The 21,599-nt window shown below is 44.4% G+C and overlaps 1 protein-coding gene across 1 annotated transcript in view; it reads right to left on the bottom strand.

The window, feature by feature from the left end:
• Positions 1-21,599, bottom strand: part of kcnh5b (potassium voltage-gated channel, subfamily H (eag-related), member 5b) — a 553,929-nt gene that overhangs the window by 183,469 nt on the left and 348,861 nt on the right. The window contains exons 9-10 of the mRNA XM_086002823.1: positions 17,999-18,251; positions 12,007-12,203 (exon numbers count right to left, since the gene is read on the bottom strand). Coding sequence (XP_085858949.1) covers positions 12,007-12,203; positions 17,999-18,251 — 450 coding nt within the window. The remainder of the gene's footprint in view (positions 1-12,006; positions 12,204-17,998; positions 18,252-21,599) is intronic.

The raw sequence follows: 21,599 nt of genomic DNA, 5'->3' as shown, positions 1-21,599 counted from the left end.
GGCCTTCTCCCTCATCAGGGGAGACATTGCTAAGGCCACTATGCACGCAGTGGATGAGTCCATCCCCTTCCAAGTGGAGAGCGATGCATCTGACTTCGCCCTAGCCGCTACCCTCAACCAGGAGGGGAGACCGGTGGCCTTCTTCTCAAGGACCCTACAGGGCCCCGAGATCCGACACTCTTCGGTCGAGAAGGAGGCCCAGGCGATTGTGGAGGCGGTACGCCGCTGGAGGCATTACCTCGCAGGCAAGCGATTTACCCTCCTCACCGACCAGCGTTCGGTCGCTTTTATGTTTAATAACAAGCTGAGGGGTAAAATCAAGAACGACAAGATCTTGAGGTGGAGAATCGAGCTATCCACCTACGATTATGATATCTTGTACCGGCCTGGTAAGCTGAACGAACCCCCTGACGCTCTATCGCGAATTACATGCGCCAACGCGCAAATTGATAGACTTCAGACCCTCCACAACGACCTCTGCCACCCCGGGGTCACCAGGCTTTACCACTTCATTAAGGCCCGCAACCTGACCTACTCCATCGAGGAGGTCAGGACCATGACCAGGAACTGCCAGACCTGTGCCGAGTGCAAACCGCACTTCTTTAGGCCAGACAGAGCAAGCCTGATCAAGGCCACCCGCCCCTTCGAGCGCTTGAGCATCGATTTTAAGGGGCCCCTCCCGTCCTCTGACCGTAATGTGTACTTCCTCAACATTGTTGATGAGTACTCCCGTTTCCCCTTTGCCTTCCCCTGCCCAGACATGACCAGCACCACGGTCGTTAAATGCCTGAACGACCTCTTTGCCTTGTTCGGGTTCCCAAACTATATACATAGTGACCGGGGCGCCTCCTTCATGAGCGAGGAACTCCGTCAGTTCCTACTAGCGAGAGGCATCGCCACTAGCAGGACCACCAGCTACAACCCCCGAGGGAACGGCCAGGTGGAAAGAGAGAACGCGACGGTATGGAAGGCCGTCCTCTTAGCCTTAAAGTCTAAGGGCCTCCCAACCTCTCGCTGGCAGGAGGTCCTCCCGGCGGCGCTGCATTCCACCCGGTCACTACTTTGCACTGCCATTAACGCCACCCCCCATGAACGAATGTTTGTTTTCCCCAGGAAGTCGACTACGGGAACCACGCTACCAACCTGGCTGACCTCTCCGGGGCCTGTCTTGCTGCGAAAGCACGTGAGGGCCCATAAAACGGACCCCCTGGTCGAGAGGGTGAACCTCCTGCACGCCAACCCCCAGTACGCCTACGTGGCATACCCAGACGGGCGGGAGGACACAGTCTCCTTACGAGACCTCGCACCCTCGGGCACTCCGGAGACACCACCGCTACCCCCCCCCACCACCCCCCCAATTCCAGCCCAGGTAGACGGTACGCCGGAACCCCAAGAGCCTTTGCCTACCTCGCAGACGCCAGCATTAACACCGGAGAACGCAACACCGCCGCTGCGACGATCAGACAGGCTTACGAGGCCTCCGGACAGACTGACATACCAGAACTGGTAGTACACTTCACCCCGCCGGACTCAAATCTAAACAAGGGGTGAATGTGGTAAACCACTTTTACCGTTTACTATCGTTACACTATAGTTATCACTGTTAGATCGTTTCCCTATAGTTATCACTGTTCACATTGTTGTATCACTGTACGAGGTCGCCTCTTGTCACGCTGCTATACCTGGGCTGACCACTGCCGACTCCGCCCATGGCTCCACCTACCTGCCCGGGTATAAAGGTGGTCGACTGGCTGGTATTCCTCCTTCTTGGATCCGATCACCCACGAGGGTGGGCTCTGTTATTTAGTCAATAAAAACCTATAGTTACTTTCTTAACTCGTCGCTTTTCATTGGACGAATTGATAGGTATATCACGTGCTGCCCGGTCCCCCACTGTTTAAATACCGCCGCTGATACCGCCTCCAATTAGGTCCGCGCTGCCCGGTCCCCCACTGTTTAAATACAGTCGCCGCTGATACCGCCTCCAATTAGGTCCGCGCTGCCCGGTCTCCCGCTGTTTAAATACCGCCGCCGCTGATACCGCCTCCAATTAGGCCCGCGCTGCCCGGTCTCCCGCTGTTTAAATGCCGCCGCCGCTGATACCGCCTCCAATTAGGTCTGCGCTGCCCGGTGCCCCGCTGTTTAAATACCGTCACTGATACTGCCTCCAATTAGGTCCGCGCTGCCCGGTGCCCCGCTGTTTAAATACCGTCGCTGATACCGCCTCCAATTAGGTCCGCGCTGCCCGGTCTCCCGCTGTTTAAATACCGCCGCCGCTGATACCGCCTCCAATTAGGTCCGCGCTGCCCGGTGCCCCGCTGTTTAAATACCGTCTCCTGCTGTTTAAATACCGCCGCCGCTGATACCGCCTCCAATTAGGTCCTCGCTTTTGTATTCGAGCAGGGTGTGTAATGTGTGACCGATCTGATATCACCCGTTTTACATCATCACCAAAAGTTTAAATTGCCCCCAGTGTGTTCCTGACACTTCTAATCTCTCAACTCTGCTTGCAGGTCAAGATGTCACATAACAGAAGACAGCAAATGCAGACTGGAGAACAGCCATGTTACATTAAGGCCTCGAATTTATTTCAAGATGCCACCTTGCACACCATTTGGTCAGAGGGAGTTTGAGAGGGTAAAATCAAAGGCATCTCCCCGCAACTTAGGGAAAGTACCATCCTTTTCATGTTCTTCCTACTTATCTTACTCATTCATTCACTCGCTCACTCCCCATCAGCATATACTCCTACAAATGGAGTATGACACAGACTATTCTCCTGCAATTAATATTTGAGCGGTTATCATGCAGCCAGCATTCCAACATATGTTCCTCTTCACTTTCTATAGGTGTGCCACAGGAAGAAATGCCAGGTCCTAGTGCCGCCCAAGAAGTTAACAGTTCACGCAACTTGCATCACTCACTCCTTGGGGTGCAAGCTCCAGCAGGGGTATATCCACCTTAGGGGATTTAGATAGTGAGATGACAAGGGTGCACCGAGTGATACATAAAACAAGAGTGAGGAGCAGGACCCACTACCCAGCGGACCAACCCGTGTCATTCTCAGCTGTGGAGCATTTCAAACCTGACCTTCCACAGCCTGATGCTGTCAGAGCACCACAGATTTCTGCAGTCACATCATAGGATATCCCAAGCACCTTTCTTTATTAGATTATGAGGGCAAGTGTGGAAGAGCCCATTCCATGCAGCTGTGTAGTCGTGCGTGACTGCTTCTTGTCACTGCAGGCCACCACATGCACATGCGCCGACTCTAAGGGCACCTGCAGCGGAGCCCCCAATGCCAGATGCTTTAAGCCCAACCAAAGTATAAACAAAAAGTAGAACATTTTGGATGCTGGTAAGAAACAACAAACAGAAAATGCTGGAAACGCTCAGCAAGTCAGTCAGCACCTATGTCGAGAACAGACAAGTTAAAGTTTTAGGTATGGACCCTTCAGCCAGGGGTCTGATCAATGGTCCACACCTGAAATGTTAACTTGTCTGTTCTCTCTATAGATGCTGATTGACCGGAGTGTTTCCAGCATTTTCTATTTGTTTCCCAGTTGGGGTATCCGTTGTGAATGCTCAGGCTGCTGCTGCTATAGAAGCATTTCTGTGTTTCAATCTACAAGAGGCTCTTTGTCCGGCAAGAGCATATTGGCGGACTGGATGGAGAGTGCTATTATATAGAGCTTCATTGTCACCTTAGCCGTGCTCCACTCTGCGCTACCGAATCGTGACAAAATACCACAGAGGACTATGTTCCTAATAGGACAAAAATAATACATTTGTTATGCAAAGCTTTCTAAGGTATTTCAAAAAGAAATTCTGTCTTTTACCTGATCAACTTTGAGGGTGATTATCCTTTCCTATTGTAACAGCAGAATACGATAGCTTTGACAGAAAACTGTGCCAGAAGCCTCATATTCATTCATTTAAAATGCAGGTGTGAATAGAACTGGCACCAAGTCATATAAGATAGCAAGCTTGACTCCAAGAATATAAGCAAACTCTCGGTGCTACTAGGAACAGCAATTATTAAATTAAACCCTCTCTGTCACCAATCTTTCAAAACTGGGAAGAGTTAGATAGAGAGCATCTGCTGACTAGCACCAGTAATTAAATCTTCCTGCAAAGTACAAAGAATTACTGTGATGGTGAATGGCACTTTTTTGTAAGAAAATTGAAGATTTCTTATATATTTTCTACTATTCATTAGTCCAAAAATATACCTACTGCAAGTGAAGAACTCAATTTGCCAGTAATATAAATTCAGGAGGCAAAATTCGGTTGCTTTACGCCTCCCTTTAGTGCCCCCGGGGGCGATAATGGGGAGCAAAGCTCCTAGCACCCGGGCACGGTGCTGCTAACACCTCCCACAAAATTCAGCGGGAGGTTAGTAGCGGTGGTAGCCGGTCGTGCCGCCGCCGGTGATGACATCATCACTGTGCGCAGCGCCCCAGCCGCAAACTTCGGTTGCGCCCCCTGACCTATCGCCGGACGAGCAGGGCCCCACTGCGTGCAGCACTAGGCCCCTCCCCTTTAATCAGGGGAGGGAGGCCTGCAATGACGCGGCGCTACACTGTTGCACGTAATGCCATGAAATTCACTGGTAGCGTCCCCAAGAAAGAGGGGGGAGTGCTTCCAGTAGCGCCCCGTCTCCTGCTTTGGGCACTACCACTGAATTTACAGCGCAGGGGCGCTAAAAGTAGCCCCCGGCGAAGTTAACGCCCCAAAGGAGGCGCCACCGTATTTCTCCCCCTCGGTGTTTTACACAAACCTGCTATTATTTACAATTTTTGGAATTTGCATTGGAATTAACAATACTCCCTTTTCCGAATTGTGTATGCTCACAAATCTGCAAGGAATGTCTCAAAATATAGCTTCCTTTAGCATTTAGAGAGTTCCCTTTTCCCTCTATACTTTTATCAGCAACGCTCCTGAAGATGCTGACTTATGTTAACTCATGGATCCACAGGAGCCAACCACCCTTCCATATCTGTTCAAGTGGCTGTTCTTCACCTGTAAGCCTAGACATTGCAAGCTATTCGACAATGAGAAGCATGACCACTAAAGCTAGTTCCGTTCCTTATTTCCCAGCAGTAGTCGCTGGGATGCAATTCACAGCCAGAACCCTAGTTGATTCCCCCCACACCGCCCCCCCCCCAATCCTCGCTGCTAAGTCCGGGGGTACTGAGGTCAATTGTTGCAGTCCAACCACCATCAGCTATCTCGGCACAGAGATCTTCCTGGTCTGTATGGCACATTAGGGAGTGAGCCACGAGGGAAATCCATTTTTTTTAAACAACTTCTGTACTTTTTTCTTGGTTGTCTTCCAAGGTAGCATCTTGAATTACTTTGTCCCTGTACTTGAAGATTCACCCTTGCCTCCCTCAGCCACAGCTTCAGTCATCTTTGTTAACAGCTTGCTTTGCCCCTCTTCTGCATCAAGAATCTCCCTAGAAATATCAATCAGTGAAGGTATTAAGGACAATGCAGGCAATTTGATGGAGATGCTGGCTGTTTAGCATAGGAATAACAGATTTGGGGTTTGCTCCCTTGTGTCTTTTCCACCTACACAAGATAATCTATGTGAACCAGGAGTCAACGCCTTTCAATTCCAGCTAATATCATATACATTTTTTCCCAACGTTTGCTCAAGATAAGTGGCACGCACACCCCTATAGTGTGTGCTACTAATACTTCAGAAAAAGACTGGGAGATAAGATAGTCCAGCATCTCTGTACTGAATTCTTGGCTTCTCCCAAGGAAGGGCATCTTCTGCTGTAATTTGGCATGACTTACAAAGTGAGGGCAGTGACAGCGAGGTGGACTCTTGCTATAGCGAAGTAGCAGGACAAATTGCTAATGAGAAGTCAGGCTGAAAAGAAAGAAAGGACTAGTTGGGGAAAATCAAACAAAAGAGTGGGGAGTTGGGAGGGGAAGGACTGAGAGGCCAACCAGCTACAGGTAAAGAGAGGAGAAGTTGAGGCAATTTCTGCTCTGTTAGTGTGCGTGTGAATCCTAAAGACTGTGCATTTGTTGGTAGCGGAGGAGGGATAAAGAGGGCCAACTGTTTTTGGGACTTGTGTTTCTAATTATACCCTATGAATTTAGATTAACTGATGACGGGAGAGGTGGAATTACTCAGGAAATAGTATAAAGTGTTGAAATGGCATACAGACATGTGTTTTGTACTCCACTGAATATTTCCTTCTTGGTACTACTGTACTAACTTACAGTTCCACAAAACATGGCTGTCTTTAGTGATGTACTCAGATGATGTAAAACAATGTGCCAGTTGCATCTTACACAATTAAGTATTAGTAAGAACATGAACAGACACCCTTCAGAAATCAACCAACTAACGTTTCCATTAATAATGGTAGGAAAGGTTAATTGCAAGTACTTTTTCAGCTCATAGATTCTTTTCTGCTGCAACAAGACTAGGTTTAGTTTAATCAAATATGCAAATATTTTTAATTTCCATTGTCTTGTCAATTTTCACGGTTCAGTGAGTCAATACAGGATATATTATTTGTGACAGTGGGTTTATGTGCCATGTACAGTGGGTGCTCATGAATATGAAAGATTCCTAATTCCTAAGTGGCTGCAGTGCCTGGGACTTTCTGTAACTAAGCTATTCTGAATAGTCCACTAACATTAAACTCCTGGTAGAGCTTCCAGTACAAATTTCATTGTAGAACACCATATGCTACCCTTGACTATCATGTTATTTCAAATGTGCCAATTCAATCAGTAGTGCCACCCATGCAGAGCAACAACTTATATAGAGCCTTTAATGTAGAAAACATTCCAAAATGCTTCACAGAGGCGTAATCAGAAAAATGGAGATATTAGGTGGGATGACCAAAACCTTGGTCAAAGAGGTGGATTTTAAGGTTAGTCTTAAAGGAGGCGAGCGTGGAGAAGCAGAGAGGTTTAGGGAGGGAATTGGAGAGTGTGTGGCCTACATGGCTGGAGGGGCAGCCATTAATGGTGGAGCAAGGGGGGGAAGGGATGCACAAGAGGCTAGAGTCAGAGGAACAGAGAGGTGGGGGGTGGGAGTTGTAGGGCTGGAGCAGGTTACAGAGTTAGAGAGGGGCAAATAGGATGCCAAGGTTGTGAACAGTCTGTCTCAGATTGCAACCGTGACTAGGAGGGAGTGGAATCAATGGCGAGGGTACAGAGTTTGTGGCAGGAGCCGAAGACAATGGCTTTGGTCTTCCCAATGTTTAGCTGGAGGAAATTGCGGCTCATGCAAGACTGGATGTTGGACGAGCAGTCTTTTTTTTTAATATTCATTGATGGGATGTGGGTGTCGCTGGCTAGGCCTGCATTTAGTGCCCATCCCTAATTGCCCTTGAGAAGATGGTGGTGAGCCGCCTTCTTGAACCGTTGCAGTCCATATGGTGTAGGTACACCCACAATGTTGTTAGGAAGGGAGTTCCAGGATTTTGGCCCAGCGACAGTGAAGGAACGGCGATACAGGTCCAAGTCAGGATGGTGTGTGGCTTGGAGGGGAACTTGTAGGTGGTGATGTTCCCATACATCTGCTGCCCTTGTCCTTCTAAGTGGTAGAGGTTGCGAGTTTGGAAGGTGCTGTTGAAGGAGCTTTGGCGAGTTGCTGCAGTGCATCTTGTAGATGGTACACACTGCAGCCACAGTGCGCCGGTGGTGGAGGGAGTGAATGTTGAAGGTGGTGGATGGAGTGCCAATCAAGCGGGCTGCTTTATCCTGAATGGTGTCGAGCTTCTTGAGTGTTGACAACACAGAGGCAGTGGAGGGGTCAAGAGGGGTGGTGGACAAGTAAAGCTGGGTGTTTTCAGTGTGCATATGGAAGCTAACCCCATATTTGTAGATGATGTTGCCATGGGACAGGATGTAGATAAGGAAGAAGAGAGGGCCAAGGATAGATCCTTGGGGGACTCTGGAGGTAATAAAGTAGGGGCAGGAAGAGAAGCCATTGCTGGTGATGCTCTGCCTACAATTAAGTTTAAATAAGATATTAACATTACTCAAATAAGATGATAAAATCTATATTACGGAAACAATATTTAGTACAATTTATACAAAAGTATTTAAACTAATCTCAAACAGCGACATGCTTTTAAAGATCTATATTATACCCAAAGAATAGAATTTCCTATAATCAACTGCAGAACTACAAATAAGGAGCTTGCAGCAATGATATTCTTAACCCTTATGTTGGAACATCATTGTTATCTCTATCCCTCAATTAGAACACTGCCTTGTAATCACTCCCAGGTATCAATTATTTTCTATCTAACCGTTCTACTGGCAGGTATCTATAACTAGGTTTATAGGGCTAGAAATTCAGCTGGTCAGCGCCTCCGGGGGGCGGGGGGGGCGATAATGGGGCGCTAACCACTTACCACCCGGGCGGGGTGAGAATATCGCCTCCCGCTAAATTCAGCGGGAGGTTTGCGGCGGCGGTATGGCGTTGCGCCCCGATCTCCTTCACCCGGAGACCGTGACGTCATCGCTGTGCACATCGCCCCGGTCCCGAACTTCGGTTTCGCCCCTTGCAGCATCGACGGGCGATGACGCCGGCAGCTGCAGGAGGCGTTCATCGGGAGGCCGGGCGCTTTGGGGGCGATACTTAAAGGCGAGGTGGCCGAGATAGGGAAAAAAAGCCTGAAATAGTCGTTCTCTGGGTTTTTTTGATTGTTTCCCCAGCGCTCGATCAGCCCATCACTCTGCTGCAGTGCATCGGGCTGATCGGGCCGGATCGCAGCTGCCATTGGGGACCTGGTAAGTTTTGCCCTTGCAGAGCCTGCAGCGATGGCCCTTCCCTCTCAGGGAGGGAAGGAGCCTACCAACGCGGCAGAGCTGCACGGCCGAGTGTGCAGTGTGACACACCTACAGCCCCGCCTGCTGCCTGTTGTGCTCCAGGAAGGAAGTGGAGCGCTTGATTTAGCGCACCACTTCCTTCCTGGAGCGCAAAACTCTGAATATTTTAAAAGTTGGAAAGCATTAGCACCTGGTGCTAACTTTTCCAACTTTTAAAAGTTAGCGCTCCAAACGGGGTGCTCCCGAATTTCTCCCCCAGAATGTTTTAATTCTACAGGAAACTCTTTTTTATCCGGCACCGATGGGACCAGCGTGGTGCCAGTTGATCCAAAAAGTCCGGATTACAGAGAGGTATGCTTACCAAGGTATGAGAGCCCCGTATAGGGCCACAGGTACAGGAGCCCCGGTTACACGGCACTTGTGCAGGAGTCCCGGGTACACGGCCACAGATCCAGGAGTCCCTGTTGCACGGCCACAGGTGCAGGAACCCCGGTTACATGGCCACAGATCCAGGAACCCCGGTTACACGGCCACTAATATATAGTAAAACTTACCTGAACCTACTCCTGAATTTTGCCGGTTAAAAGAGCGTTTCCTGTATTTGCATAATCAGTAGTCTTTGCTGCAGTATTAAGACTAAAGAGCCACAACACAGGAGTACTGTAGAAAATGATGGAAACACTCAGCAGGTCAGGCAACATCTGTGGAGAGAGAAACAGATTTAACCCTCGAAGGGTCACAGACCTGAAACGTTAACTCTGTTTCTCTCTCTACGGATGCTGTATGACCTGCTGAAATTTTCCAGCATTTCCTGTTGTTATTTCAGATTTCCAGCCTCCGCAGTATTTTGCTATTGTACAGGGGTACTGTACTTCAATAGAGTCCTTAAAGGGACAGTTAGTCACCACATTAGGGAGTTTTTAGGCAAGTTGATTTCCAGAAACTCCATCAAAGTTCACCATGTTGTCACAAGGACAAGTTTTGCAGTATTGTGAACTTGTGCAATGGCCTTTTTTGATTTCTTTGTGAACATAACTGCAGAGAAGGTGATGCCATTCCATCACTCATGACATCATTGCACATTGCTCTGTTTTCAAATCAGGTAAAGTGAACAGGAAGATACTTGGTCGTGCAAAAATGCCTTGAACATTTTTTAAATTCAGAAAATAATGAACCTCAAACATAGATTCACAATAGTTAGAACTTCGGAACATAAGAAAGTATTCGACAAGTATTTTCCTCAGTTTACGTTCTTGTATATCCTTGGCGTTGGAACATTTTTAATATATTGTCGTGACTGAAACTGTTCCAGAAATCATACATAGCAGAAGAGATGCCACCGAAACTTGTATGGCATGATAGTTTCATTAACTAGGTCAAGTTGCTGAGCAAGGGCAAGACTGGTCAGATGGGGTAAAAAAGGTTTTGAGGGGTTACAATTGTAAGCATAACACAGGAAGTAAGACAACAATTCCACACAATTAGAACAGCTAAACCAGATGAAAAAAATCTGCATGATGTATCCAAACAAATATAAGATAACCCACACTGCTGATGCAGATAAAACTATTTTACAAATCATTTTCACTTTTCAACATAGAATACTTTCTGGGCAAGAATGGGAAGAAAACCAGAAATGTGGCAGGATCTTTGTTGTGCTGTAGCTGATAACTCAGCTGTCATTCAAATTAACAGCTGTTCCAACTTCCCCCTTATTTTTAATTTGAGACCAGCAGTATCTGCTACAATAAGACATTACATGGATCATTAACATATATAAGCAGAGCCATGTCACAGCAGTATAATTGGCTGGATAATAGTGTAAGCACGAATACTGCACAATAACTGTGTCCAAACAGTGGGAAATGGATTTAAAATCTTGTTAACTTGCACAACACTAACATCATTCTCCCAGGTGAAAATTCCACACAGGTGTCCAGATAGTACAGAAAATGAATTAAGCCTTTTTTTTATTTAAAGGGAGAGTTGTTACTTCATTTGCATACAAAGATATGTTTGAAAGCAAATATTTTCATTTATTCTTAAATTTAGTAATTTGGACAGATTTTTGGCACTATTTAGTCTTCAAAGGATGATGTCACAGCCAAAGGTTAGCCGTGTTACATCATGATCTGAGGCCAAAGGATCACTCACTATTTCTCTGCACTAATTGATGGTTCTTCTCAGTGGATGGGAAACATACACTTTGAGACTTTCCATGCTGGATGAAATAATAATGGTCCTGTAAAGGCCCTGCTGTGGGAATACAGGCCAGGCAAGCAACCTGCAGAATGGTGCAATTTAAAAAATAATTATCTTGATCAGCCCCCTTACACTGGGGACTGCTGGAGACATTGCCAGGATTTTGGGGGGGGGGGGGTGTGGAGGGGGGGTTCTGGAAACCCCTCCCAAACAGCGAGCAGATGGCGGATTCTCTGGCTACATGGGGCAGGCATGCGCCGGAGATGCGCTCGCAATGACCCACGCCTCTGCTTGTGCCAGGCAAATTTAGATACCCCCCTGCCGATCCTGGAAATGATAGCGGGTTAAGTGCTGGAGGGCACCAGCGGGTACAATCCTGTGCAACCCACTGGGATCGTGTCCCCTGGAACTTCAGGGGTCTTGAAGCTAGAAATTGGACAGTTGTTCTGCCAAACAGAAATTCTCTCCAGTCTGAGATTTCCCTTCAACAACAATTCACAATTCACAATTCAAATCGCTTTATTGGCATGATAAGTTACATCTTATGTTGCCAAAGCATCAAAATACATTTATGGTTTAGCACATAAACGCAGTTCTATTCATACAGTGTATAAACAGGTATATCCCTGAGTGTATAAATATACATTCGCATTGTTTATATATATTCTTTTCTTAGTTTACTGGTTGTCCCTCTGTTCATGGCAAGCTGTAACATAGTGTGCTGCCAGTGTTATACAGCTTCTCTCCTCTCCCAGTAGGAATGGGAGTTTTTGGTTGTCATTCAGATTTCTGAAATCAGGGCATATTCTAAATATATTGCACGTAAACACTAACCATATTTTGAACATTGGGCTTTACTCTACAGTAAAGCAATAAGTAGTAAAAGCTATTTTCAAGATTGAATGTAGCATCAAGCAAAAGCATTACACATTAGAAGATCAAAACTTAAATTTAAACCGAGGAATGTATAATATTGAAAAGACAACTCACTCTCTTCCTCAGATTACAGGTCAATATGAGGTTTCGTGAAAAAGAATTTGCAAATGCTGTATAGAATTCTAGGACTTTCAGTAAGGCTTCACGGCGGATTATATGCAGGTCACAATAAGTTAGTGCCCGTACATTGGCACAGGCATGAGCCAACGTAGTCTCCTTCCAGAAAATATCCCCGAACACGTCACCCTTCCCTGAAAAATATTTGGAAGGAAAACAGTTAGAGAAATTAATCATAATTCCATTTTTTTTTGTTTAAACCGGAGACTCATTGTGAGAGACTAATTTGTCATTGTGACTCTCATGTGATGGATTTCTTATTTTGAATGAGCAGTGGGGGGAAATATCACGCTGATGCTAGGCCGTCCTACATGGGAAATGAAGAAAGAAATCAACAGCAAGTTCTCTGATCATAGGTGTCATGGCCTGGAGCTAGGTGTAGATTAGCTTCCCATTTTCTCAGCTGGGAAATGGTGCATGACACAGACAAGTACAAAGGGAAGGAAATTAAAACTAAAGAAATGCAGACCCTCCCCCCCAGCAATCATACTGGCTGAACAGTGTCAACTATCATCTATTAGTTTGAAGGGCATAGGATATAACTTTACACTAGAAAATCTTTCACAATGTTCAAGGTGAATTGGAGGATTTGTTGTTTTATAATAACAGGGGTGCTTATGTCCTGTAGTGGATAAAATCAGGGCTATTGATGTACGGTGACTGACTGAGTCAAATTATGTTTTTATTTTAGTTTTCTGGATTTTTTACAGATACTGTGGGAACCGATTTTCGTGACTATCTATGATTTAATGAAAACCATTAATGAGTGGCCTTTATTTAAAATAAATTCCTTTACCTGTGTATTTCATTTTATCCCTTACCATTTTTCAAGCTGAAAATATGCAGCAAGATATTTATCTCTTTCTACCTGCTCTGATATCTGTAATGCTTAAGGAGCTTGCCAACAGTGGAACTAGGTCCTGCCATCCTTATTGCACTGCTGGCTCAGCGCCCCTCCCTCCCACCTCAAGCCCAGGAATTTTGGACCATCTGTCCCTTTATATGCCTGTGTCTCTGTCAATCTTATTTTCCCTCTTCGACAGCTGTTAATAATTAGAATGTCTACATTTTCTAACCATCACAAAATATTTGTTTTCTTTCAAAATTCATCTTTAATATAAAAAAAATCAAATTAGGAAGAGGAAAGATTCTCTCCCATCTTAATATGCGTTGTGAAGTTTATAGAATGCAAACTAAAGCTGCAGCAGGTGTGTAATTCAACATTTCATTGTGCAGTACACACGTCTGCTGCATATATGACAAATAAAATTGAATAATCAATTGGTTAAGATCTCTCACTCACGCACACTCTCTACCTATGTTTTAAAAACCACACTTCAAACAAATGACTTGAATATAGCTTTAGAACTTTTCCTCAGGCTTTTCTTCAAATAATTTTGAAAAATAACCACGCAGAAATGCCTGGAAGCTGAACAAAAACATCCAGCAATTGAGCTGGATTAACTGCTACTAATGCATCCTGGAAGGTTATGCACATAGCACATGCTCAGACTACAAGATCTATACTTAGCTAACAGAGTCAAAGCTCTGGACAAAATTATCACACACAGGCCTAGAAATTGGGTTTTGGCGCAGCAACGGCTTTAGCGCCGGAAGTTAGTGCCGGAGCTAAGTCGCGCTGGTCGGGCCAAAAATTCACTACTTCTGCGCCCAAACGGCTGCCGGCGCTGCTGAAAGCTGTTAGCGCCTGAAAACTGGCGCTATGCGCTGAATTTCGGCGCTATTCCGGCGCTACGGCGCCCGCTGCGGTGCGGCAGGTTTGGGAAGTGCAGGCCTCCTCCTTCCCTTAAGGAGGACCTGCCTGCACCCGGCCGCGGCCCGCGATAATCTTATTAAAAATGAGCCCGGCACCTCGGACAAGTGCCGGGCTTGCTTCTGTTCCGGGGGGGGGGGGGGGGAAGTCCGGGGAGGGAGCTGCGGCCAGGCGGGCGGCGGGAAAGCGGCCGGCCGCCGCGGGGCCTTTAATGCGCCGGCGCAAACTTGTGCAAGGCACCTCTGCCAGAACGTTGCTTGCGGCTGCCACGGGCGAGGCGGCCGCAAGTCAATTTCCCAGTTCGGGCGGGTTACCATGGCAACCGGGACGCTGCGCACACCGATGACGTCATCGGTGCCGGCGCAGCGCTACCGGTCTACCGCGGCGGAAGGGCCCCAGGCAATTTAGGCGCCGGCGCCAATTACAGCGCTAGGCCCTCTAGCGCCGCAAAATCGGCGCTAAGGGCACTGAATTTCTAGGCCACAGTCTTTTGGAAGACTGGCTTTTCAGTAATAAAAATAAAGGTTCTAAAGGACAAAAAAAAACAATTCAATGGATAAATTTAATAATGTTATTGTGAAATGTGATTGTTTGATATTTTTACTTTGTTTAAAACCTTATTTAGGACATTTGAAATTTCAGTTACTGTGGAAATTGTTTTTACAAAAAGCATTTTGAGTGATTCAATTGATTTGTCAACAAAATGTGATGGTGAAACATTTACATACAGATTCCCATTATAAAAGTTTACATAGGAATTCCCATTATAAATGTTGAGATAGCAAGTTTGCGTTTTAAATCCTGACATAAAAACATTACTCAAAAATCATGACAAGAAATAAAGTTTGTGGACAGCAAGTGCATGCACTATGCAAGACTTTGAATATATCGCTATATTCTTTCTGTGATAAAGTAGAAGGCACTGAATTATATGTGCATTCTAAAACACAATGCACATATATGAGCAGTTCATTTTAAAATAGCTCCCCCCTTTCCCATTATAGATTGTCCTTTTTTGCCCAGAGAAACATTAGATGGGGGTAAAAGAGGAGACAGGGCTAGGTTCCATTTTCCTTTTAGAAATAGTGTGTGCATATGAGAATGCAACGCCTGTATGCACATGTGAACATGCAAATGGTTCTGCTCACGTGCACACAGCATTTTTAAGTGCAGTAAAAAATGGATATTCAATTAGCGAAATGATAGGGTGGTAATCACTGAAACAGGACTGTTAGTTTTGAACGAGATGGATGCTGACCAGACTATAGATCTACTAAAGCTTATATGGTGGCAGATATGGAATAAACAGGCCTCCAGATTAAACATAACTTTTTAGCATCTGCTTTCCTTTGGTACCTGTATCTTTTAATTTCTGTATATGTATGTAAGTATAATTTTTTTTTAAAGGAGCATAAAGTATATATTCACTGTTAAATGCCGACGGCAAATTGCTAATGAGGCACATCAGGATCAGTTCAAGATTCTCAACTGTAATTAAATGTTCCATTATTATTGTTAGAGTATTGCAAAGGAAAGCATTTGTGTTCGAAAATCTGATTTAATCACAGGACATATAAATAGTCTCTTTCATTGTCTGTTATGCTTTTCACCGTGCCTGTACTTGATTTGTAATTATATTCACATTGTTTAACAGACATGATTTTAGCTAACAGACTCAGCTCGATAGCAGGACATTTTGTAAAAATAAAGTAATTAAGACAATTTTACTGATTGGCTTAAATATTAATAGATTCATATTTATGGTACTGCATGCTTAATATGTTTACATTATACAAAATTGGTGACTCTCATTCCCATGCCTTTGAACGGGGCTAGTAGTTGGTAGTTGTTCTGCCGTGGCTATTTCGAGGCAGAGTATGCTATATGAGTCAATGGGCCAGAATTTACTGAAACTGGCGAGTGAACGGCGCCCACCATTCATTAGACTTTGCCCTTGCCCATTTAATTTCCACGAGCTTTTGCACAGCAAGTTGCTGCAAGTGGGACATTGAAACGGCGCAGCGCCCTCGACAAGAACTTCGTGCCATTCAATACATTTGAATGGGGAGCCAGACGGCAAGATGCGATTTTCGCGCAGCTTATGGCGGAGTGGCGCATCTCGGACAGCAACACCTGGATTTTTGCATTTAACTGCGCATCTGTGCTCACCTGAAGTAGTTGTGCAATTTGCGCATAAATAATGGTGAGCGCCGTTAGCCTCACCATTATTTTCACAGTCAATTCTGGCCCGATATATTCCACCATTCTTCACTGTGATTTCAGTTTAAATGCTCTACAGCTGCAGCAGTGCTATTTCTCATTCATTTCTAGTATTATCACAGCTGCTGTAAACCAGACTTAGGATCGCATTCTTTATTCCAAATAAAAACAAGCTTTTATAAATGTAATTAGCAAGCTCATATATTTGAAACAGTTCCACGCTCTTATTATTCAAGAAGGATAAAAAAAAAGAACTGCTGGTCTTGTATGCTAAATGGAGAAAACTGTGTATTTGTGTTGTAATGCTCACTGATTACCCTTACAATGCTTTCTACATAAATTAGGTTGTAGAGTTCTTTTGCCCCTGAAAATATCAACCCAGTGTTAAATATGTTCACAAAATAAAGAAAAATGTAAGTTCTCCTCATTTTACCGCATTCACAATCATTTTACAATGTTTCAAACTGTGATGGAAATTAGTCATTTATCTGGATAGACAGAGCCGCCACTCAACCATAATTATTGAAGGAATGTTTTACCTAAAGCTTCAAAATTATCATTATTATCTAGTTGTCTCTTAGAGGCAATCTAGCTCATCCACCATTAAATACTGAACATAAGAACATAAGAAATAGGAGCAGGAGTAGGCCATTCAGCCCTTCAGGCCTGCTCCGCCATTCAATAAGATCATGGCTGATCTTCTACCTCAACTCCACTTTCCCGCACTATCCCCAGATCCATTGATTCCCTTACTATGCAACAGGTTTAACTCTGCTCCAAACAAGCTCAAGCAAAAGGCAAATGTAGGAGTCATAGGGTTGAAGAGGGAATTTTTCTACACCTACCTGGGAATTAAACCTGGGACTCCCTAAGCCAACAGGAATAAATAGGGTTTTTTTCAGGACGTACAAATATTATCCAATATTGAAGACTTTGGCTTGTTAATGTAGCTTGGACAGAAGTCATGGCTTCTCATGTGGGCAAATGGTTATGTGGAATGTTTTACCTTTTGGACTTTGCATGGCTGATTTTTTTTTTTTTTGAGTAAAAGGGCTCTCTAGAAAGAACTGTATGTTAACTTGTGTGAAGGGGGTCCAATATCTGGTAGTTAGAAGATTGAATTAGTGGACTTGAGAACCATTACTTGGAATAGCAGTGACTTTATTGGCCTGTTTGTCCTACTTTTGTTGAATACATGTGGAATTTATATGTAGTAATTATTCCCTTATGGATTGTAATTGTGTTTTGATGTTTACTAATTTTTTTTCATGAGTGACAAAATTGGCACAAGCGTAAAAGTAGGTCGCCTCTTGGCTGAAGAATAGTGTGTGGCGTAGGGAGAGGTAAATAAAAATAAATTCATGGTCAAATGAAGGGAGAGAAATCAATGCAGTGGGCACCCAAAAGATGAGTAACAGTGGAATGACCTTTGAAAATATGGGTTATTAAACTAAACTAGGACATAGAATTTAGAACAGCTGATTCATACCCCATCATAAATAACCATGAAGGATATAATAATAGCCTCTCTTAGCTTAGAAGACAACCATAGAGTTCCACATTCATTATATTTTTATAAGCATTACATGCAGAGGATAATGAATTGTGATCTGAGTTTCACTGAAGTCAATCCACACAAATCGGAATTAATTTTGGTTACTTTAAGAGGCACCATCATCTAGCAGAAATGCCTGACAGACCTTACTTTGTTTAACGAGGGAGAAGAGCCAGAAAAAATCATGCATCATTTTCTTCACGAAGATGTCACCAACAAATTACGCAACAATGTTTTTAGCATGATTTCCATTAGTACATGCGACATGGGTAGCAAACCAAAGGTTTGAACACTTTTTCAGAAAGAGATTCCCCTTTAATGTCTTATTGGAACCCTCATAGCTTATATTAAAAGGTGAGCTAGAAGAGAAGTCATTGTACCTAGAATAGCGACAACTTCATCATCCTGAATAACCTCCAGTGATCCGGAGACTACAAAGCAGAGAGCATCGACACTTTCTCCAGAATGATAGATCAGGTCGCCAGGAGCGCAGTGTATAGTTTGGAACTCCACAGCCAGTGCTCGAAGGCAGCCATCACTAGCAAGCCGAAAAGCTGGATGTTCATTAAACACCTTTCGGTTCAGATGGACACAGATGTCTGCTCTCATGTCTTTGGGACATATGGCGAGGACCTAGAAGGATTTAAAAAATATGCTTAATCTTACACAGTATGCATAACCACACATTTCCATTCGAACCACAGAAGAAAATGTAAATCAGGTTTTCATGTTCTGACACTGGATAATACACTTTATATTCCATGCTGCTGTTCTGTGGAGACACTGAACAGAAACTTTGCCAAGGCTAATTGTGTGAGGACTTTGGTCTGTGTTTCAGAAACCATACTACATTTAAACAAGAAGACTTGACGTTATTTTTCCTCCAAATCTACACACCTACCTTTGTTGGAAGTCTCAAAGCAGTTTAGTAAATTATGTGAAGATGGACTGGATTTTTAATTGATCTATCAATCAGTGATTGTCATAGGAATCTGCAATTAATAATTAATACTATTGGTCCTCATGAATTCAGAGGGATATATTGGCCCAGATTTTGTGGCAAGAATAGATGTGAGGCTATCAGCCATGATCTTGTTGAATGGCAGACCAGGCTCAAAGGGCCGTATGGCCTACTCCTGCTCCTATTTCTTAGTTCTTAGTTCTTATTAAGGAGTAAATTGGACAGCAACTTCCGGCGTCTGCACATGCGCAGTTAAACATGGAAATCAAGAAGTTGATGTCCGGTTTCCCTATTCCTCCAGAAGCTTTGCTATAACAGTAGCTTGCCGATAGACTCAACATTCAAATACTTACCCACTAGATACCCATTAAACACGCCAGAAAAAGTTAGGGCTTGTCCATTCAAGTGTAAGTGAATTTTTACCGGCATGATAAGTCTTAATTACTGCCATACAATCTCTCTGCCACTGAAAATTTACTTTTAAAAGAGTGGAGTCTCATTCCTTTTAGTTATTGTTGGAAATTTAAAACATTAAAATAAAAACTTTTTTTACTTTTTCTTTCTGTTCCTTTTATCTCTCAAACTATTTCTGACATCACACTTAATACAAAGCCTAGACCTAATGTCGACCTAAAAACCTGCCAAACTCTGAACCAAATCATCTAAATCTAGGTTAGCATGTTAACTTCACAACTATATATTGAAAAGATAGCAAGTTCCTGAAAACTACCCAATATGACTGAAAATAACAAAGGTAAGGCCTGCCTTTTGGAGAGGCTCTGCAGGGCCCTCAGGGTCCAAATCCTACGAAGCAGCAAATCCTTTTAAATGCTAGATCTGCCGCTTTAGTAAAGCTCCTTCTAGTTCAGATCCCACGAAATACATTCTCTTCTACTGTTCTAGGTCCCCTGCTGTAGCGAAGCTGTTGCTTTCTCTGGCTAGGTCCCACGTAGCTTCCATCGCTCTTCATGATCCCAATTTATTGAAGCAGCTGCTTACCTTTTGATCCTTTAAGTAGGTCCTCTTCATTTTCTGTTCCCTGCAGCAACTTCTCGTATCCTTGGATCCCTGCAGCAGTTTCTCCTCAGATCCTTGGATGCCTACAAAGGATCCGCTCAGATCCTTGTAGTCACAACTCTTCATTGTCCTTGAGTAGTTGCAGCAGATCCTCCTCATTTTCCTGCAGATGCTACTACTCTTCATTACTGTGCAAGTTACAGCAGGTCCTCCCTCTGATCTAAATTTCAGTGGGATGACAGCCCAACTGACTCAACTTGTGGAAGTAGGCCTGAATCTGGCCTCATGACTGGAACTTACTGGAGTGGATACTGCTCTGCCATCCGCAGCAATAAGTCCCTAGAAACAAATGTAAAAAAAAAATTATAAAAGAATATAATAATAAAATGGCCAAAAAAACTTGGAAGCATGGTAAAAGCAGAATATTCTCAGGGATTCATCCAACACGAAAATAATAACACTTCAGTTCCTGTACTAGTGACTTCATGTCTTATTAGTTTTGAGAGCGGCTCACTCACTGAATGTGTGTTTGTAATTTATTCATCCCTAGGAAATATCCCCTATATTTTAAGTCCACGTTTAATATTCAGAAATTTTTAAAAGCTACAGCCAATCCAGTGAATGAGAAAAGTGTTGGTTTTGCACCACGGTATGACATGATGGGCAACAAACTTAAAGGAGTCCAAAATCGATTTTACGAACAGCAGCACGGTGGCTGGTTATTTCATCCCGCTTTACTTCGCAGCTTCTGGCAGGGCAGGAAGTCAGTAGGCATATGATGCCTGTGTCCACAGGCTAAACTGCAAAGTTTCCAATGTTTCCTACATTATAACAGTGACTGCCTTTCAAAATTATTTCATTGATTGTAAAGCACTTGGGACATCCTGAGGTCATGAGAGGCATTATATAAGTGCAAGTCTTTTGTTCTTTCATTGATGTAGTATGTCATTTATGCACCTTAAGTCACTAACTTAAAGCCAAATTAATGTCATTTTATTAATAATGTAATATATTCAAATTTGTTTTTCACACTGGCCCGGATTTCACGGTCAGTGCCAAAGGAATGGCACTCGCCGTTCACCTCGCTGCCCACAGAGTTTTTGCGGGCTTCTCCATAGGTATATCATCTAATCCGGCTTCTTTTCCAGCACAGCGCCCTCCACAGGGGATCTGTATGTGAACAGTTCAAGCTACAGCGAGGCTCTTCAACCAATCAGAGTGAAGAATCCTCACCGAGACACTTTGGGGGGAATTTTTCGGTGGGGGGGGGGGGGGTCAGCGGGTGCGTTTGGTGGCGGGTTGGGTAGGAATTCTTTTTTTTTTTAAACAGCGGGTCGGGAACCCGTTGTCCACCCACCGCCACGGGACCTTCCCAAATGTCAGGTCTGTCAATGCTGAACAGACCCGACACGCAGCAGCGGGGGAGGCAATTTAGGTCATTATGATCTTGTTAAGGGCTACTTAAAAAGTATTTTGAGCGCACTTTTAAATTTTATGAGGTCACCCATGGGGTCCACGCTGCTCGGGGATCACGTCAGCTCAGTAGGTCAGGAGTTGTGTTATCATGAAATCATCTCTTTACTTGACAGCTGCAAATGTGCTATAAAAGCTCCCATCTCACAGCTGTTCACTTTCCAAGCTCAGAAGCTGTTGCTTACTGCATTTGGAAGACAGATTGAGCTTTATGCAGGTTGCAAGTGTTTGCAGCAAACTCTGTATCCAGTGTCAACTCATTAGAACAACCCCTCTCACCACAGACAGATCGCTTCTGTCATCTCAAGTTCACCTGCCATCTATTACATCAGCATCGGTGCCCTTGAAAATAACTCACCTTGGTCCTCAGAATCCCACCACGATCAGCCCCAACACCAGCAGCACCAAAAACAACACCAACCTGCTCTGCAATCAACTGATGCTGCACAATTTGCGCATGGTCCCTTTAAGGAAAGCGGTTGATGACGTGTCATCAAGTGATGTCATCAGGCCCACTTCCTTCAATTGGC

The sequence above is a fragment of the Somniosus microcephalus genome, chromosome 12, assembly GCF_052327205.1.
Source record: "Somniosus microcephalus isolate GS21.2 chromosome 12, FLI_Smic_1.0, whole genome shotgun sequence".
In the NCBI taxonomy this organism is placed as follows: domain Eukaryota; kingdom Metazoa; phylum Chordata; class Chondrichthyes; order Squaliformes; family Somniosidae; genus Somniosus; species Somniosus microcephalus.
The sequence above is the reverse complement of the archived record's forward strand: the minus strand, read 5'-3'. Positions and strand labels throughout refer to the sequence as shown.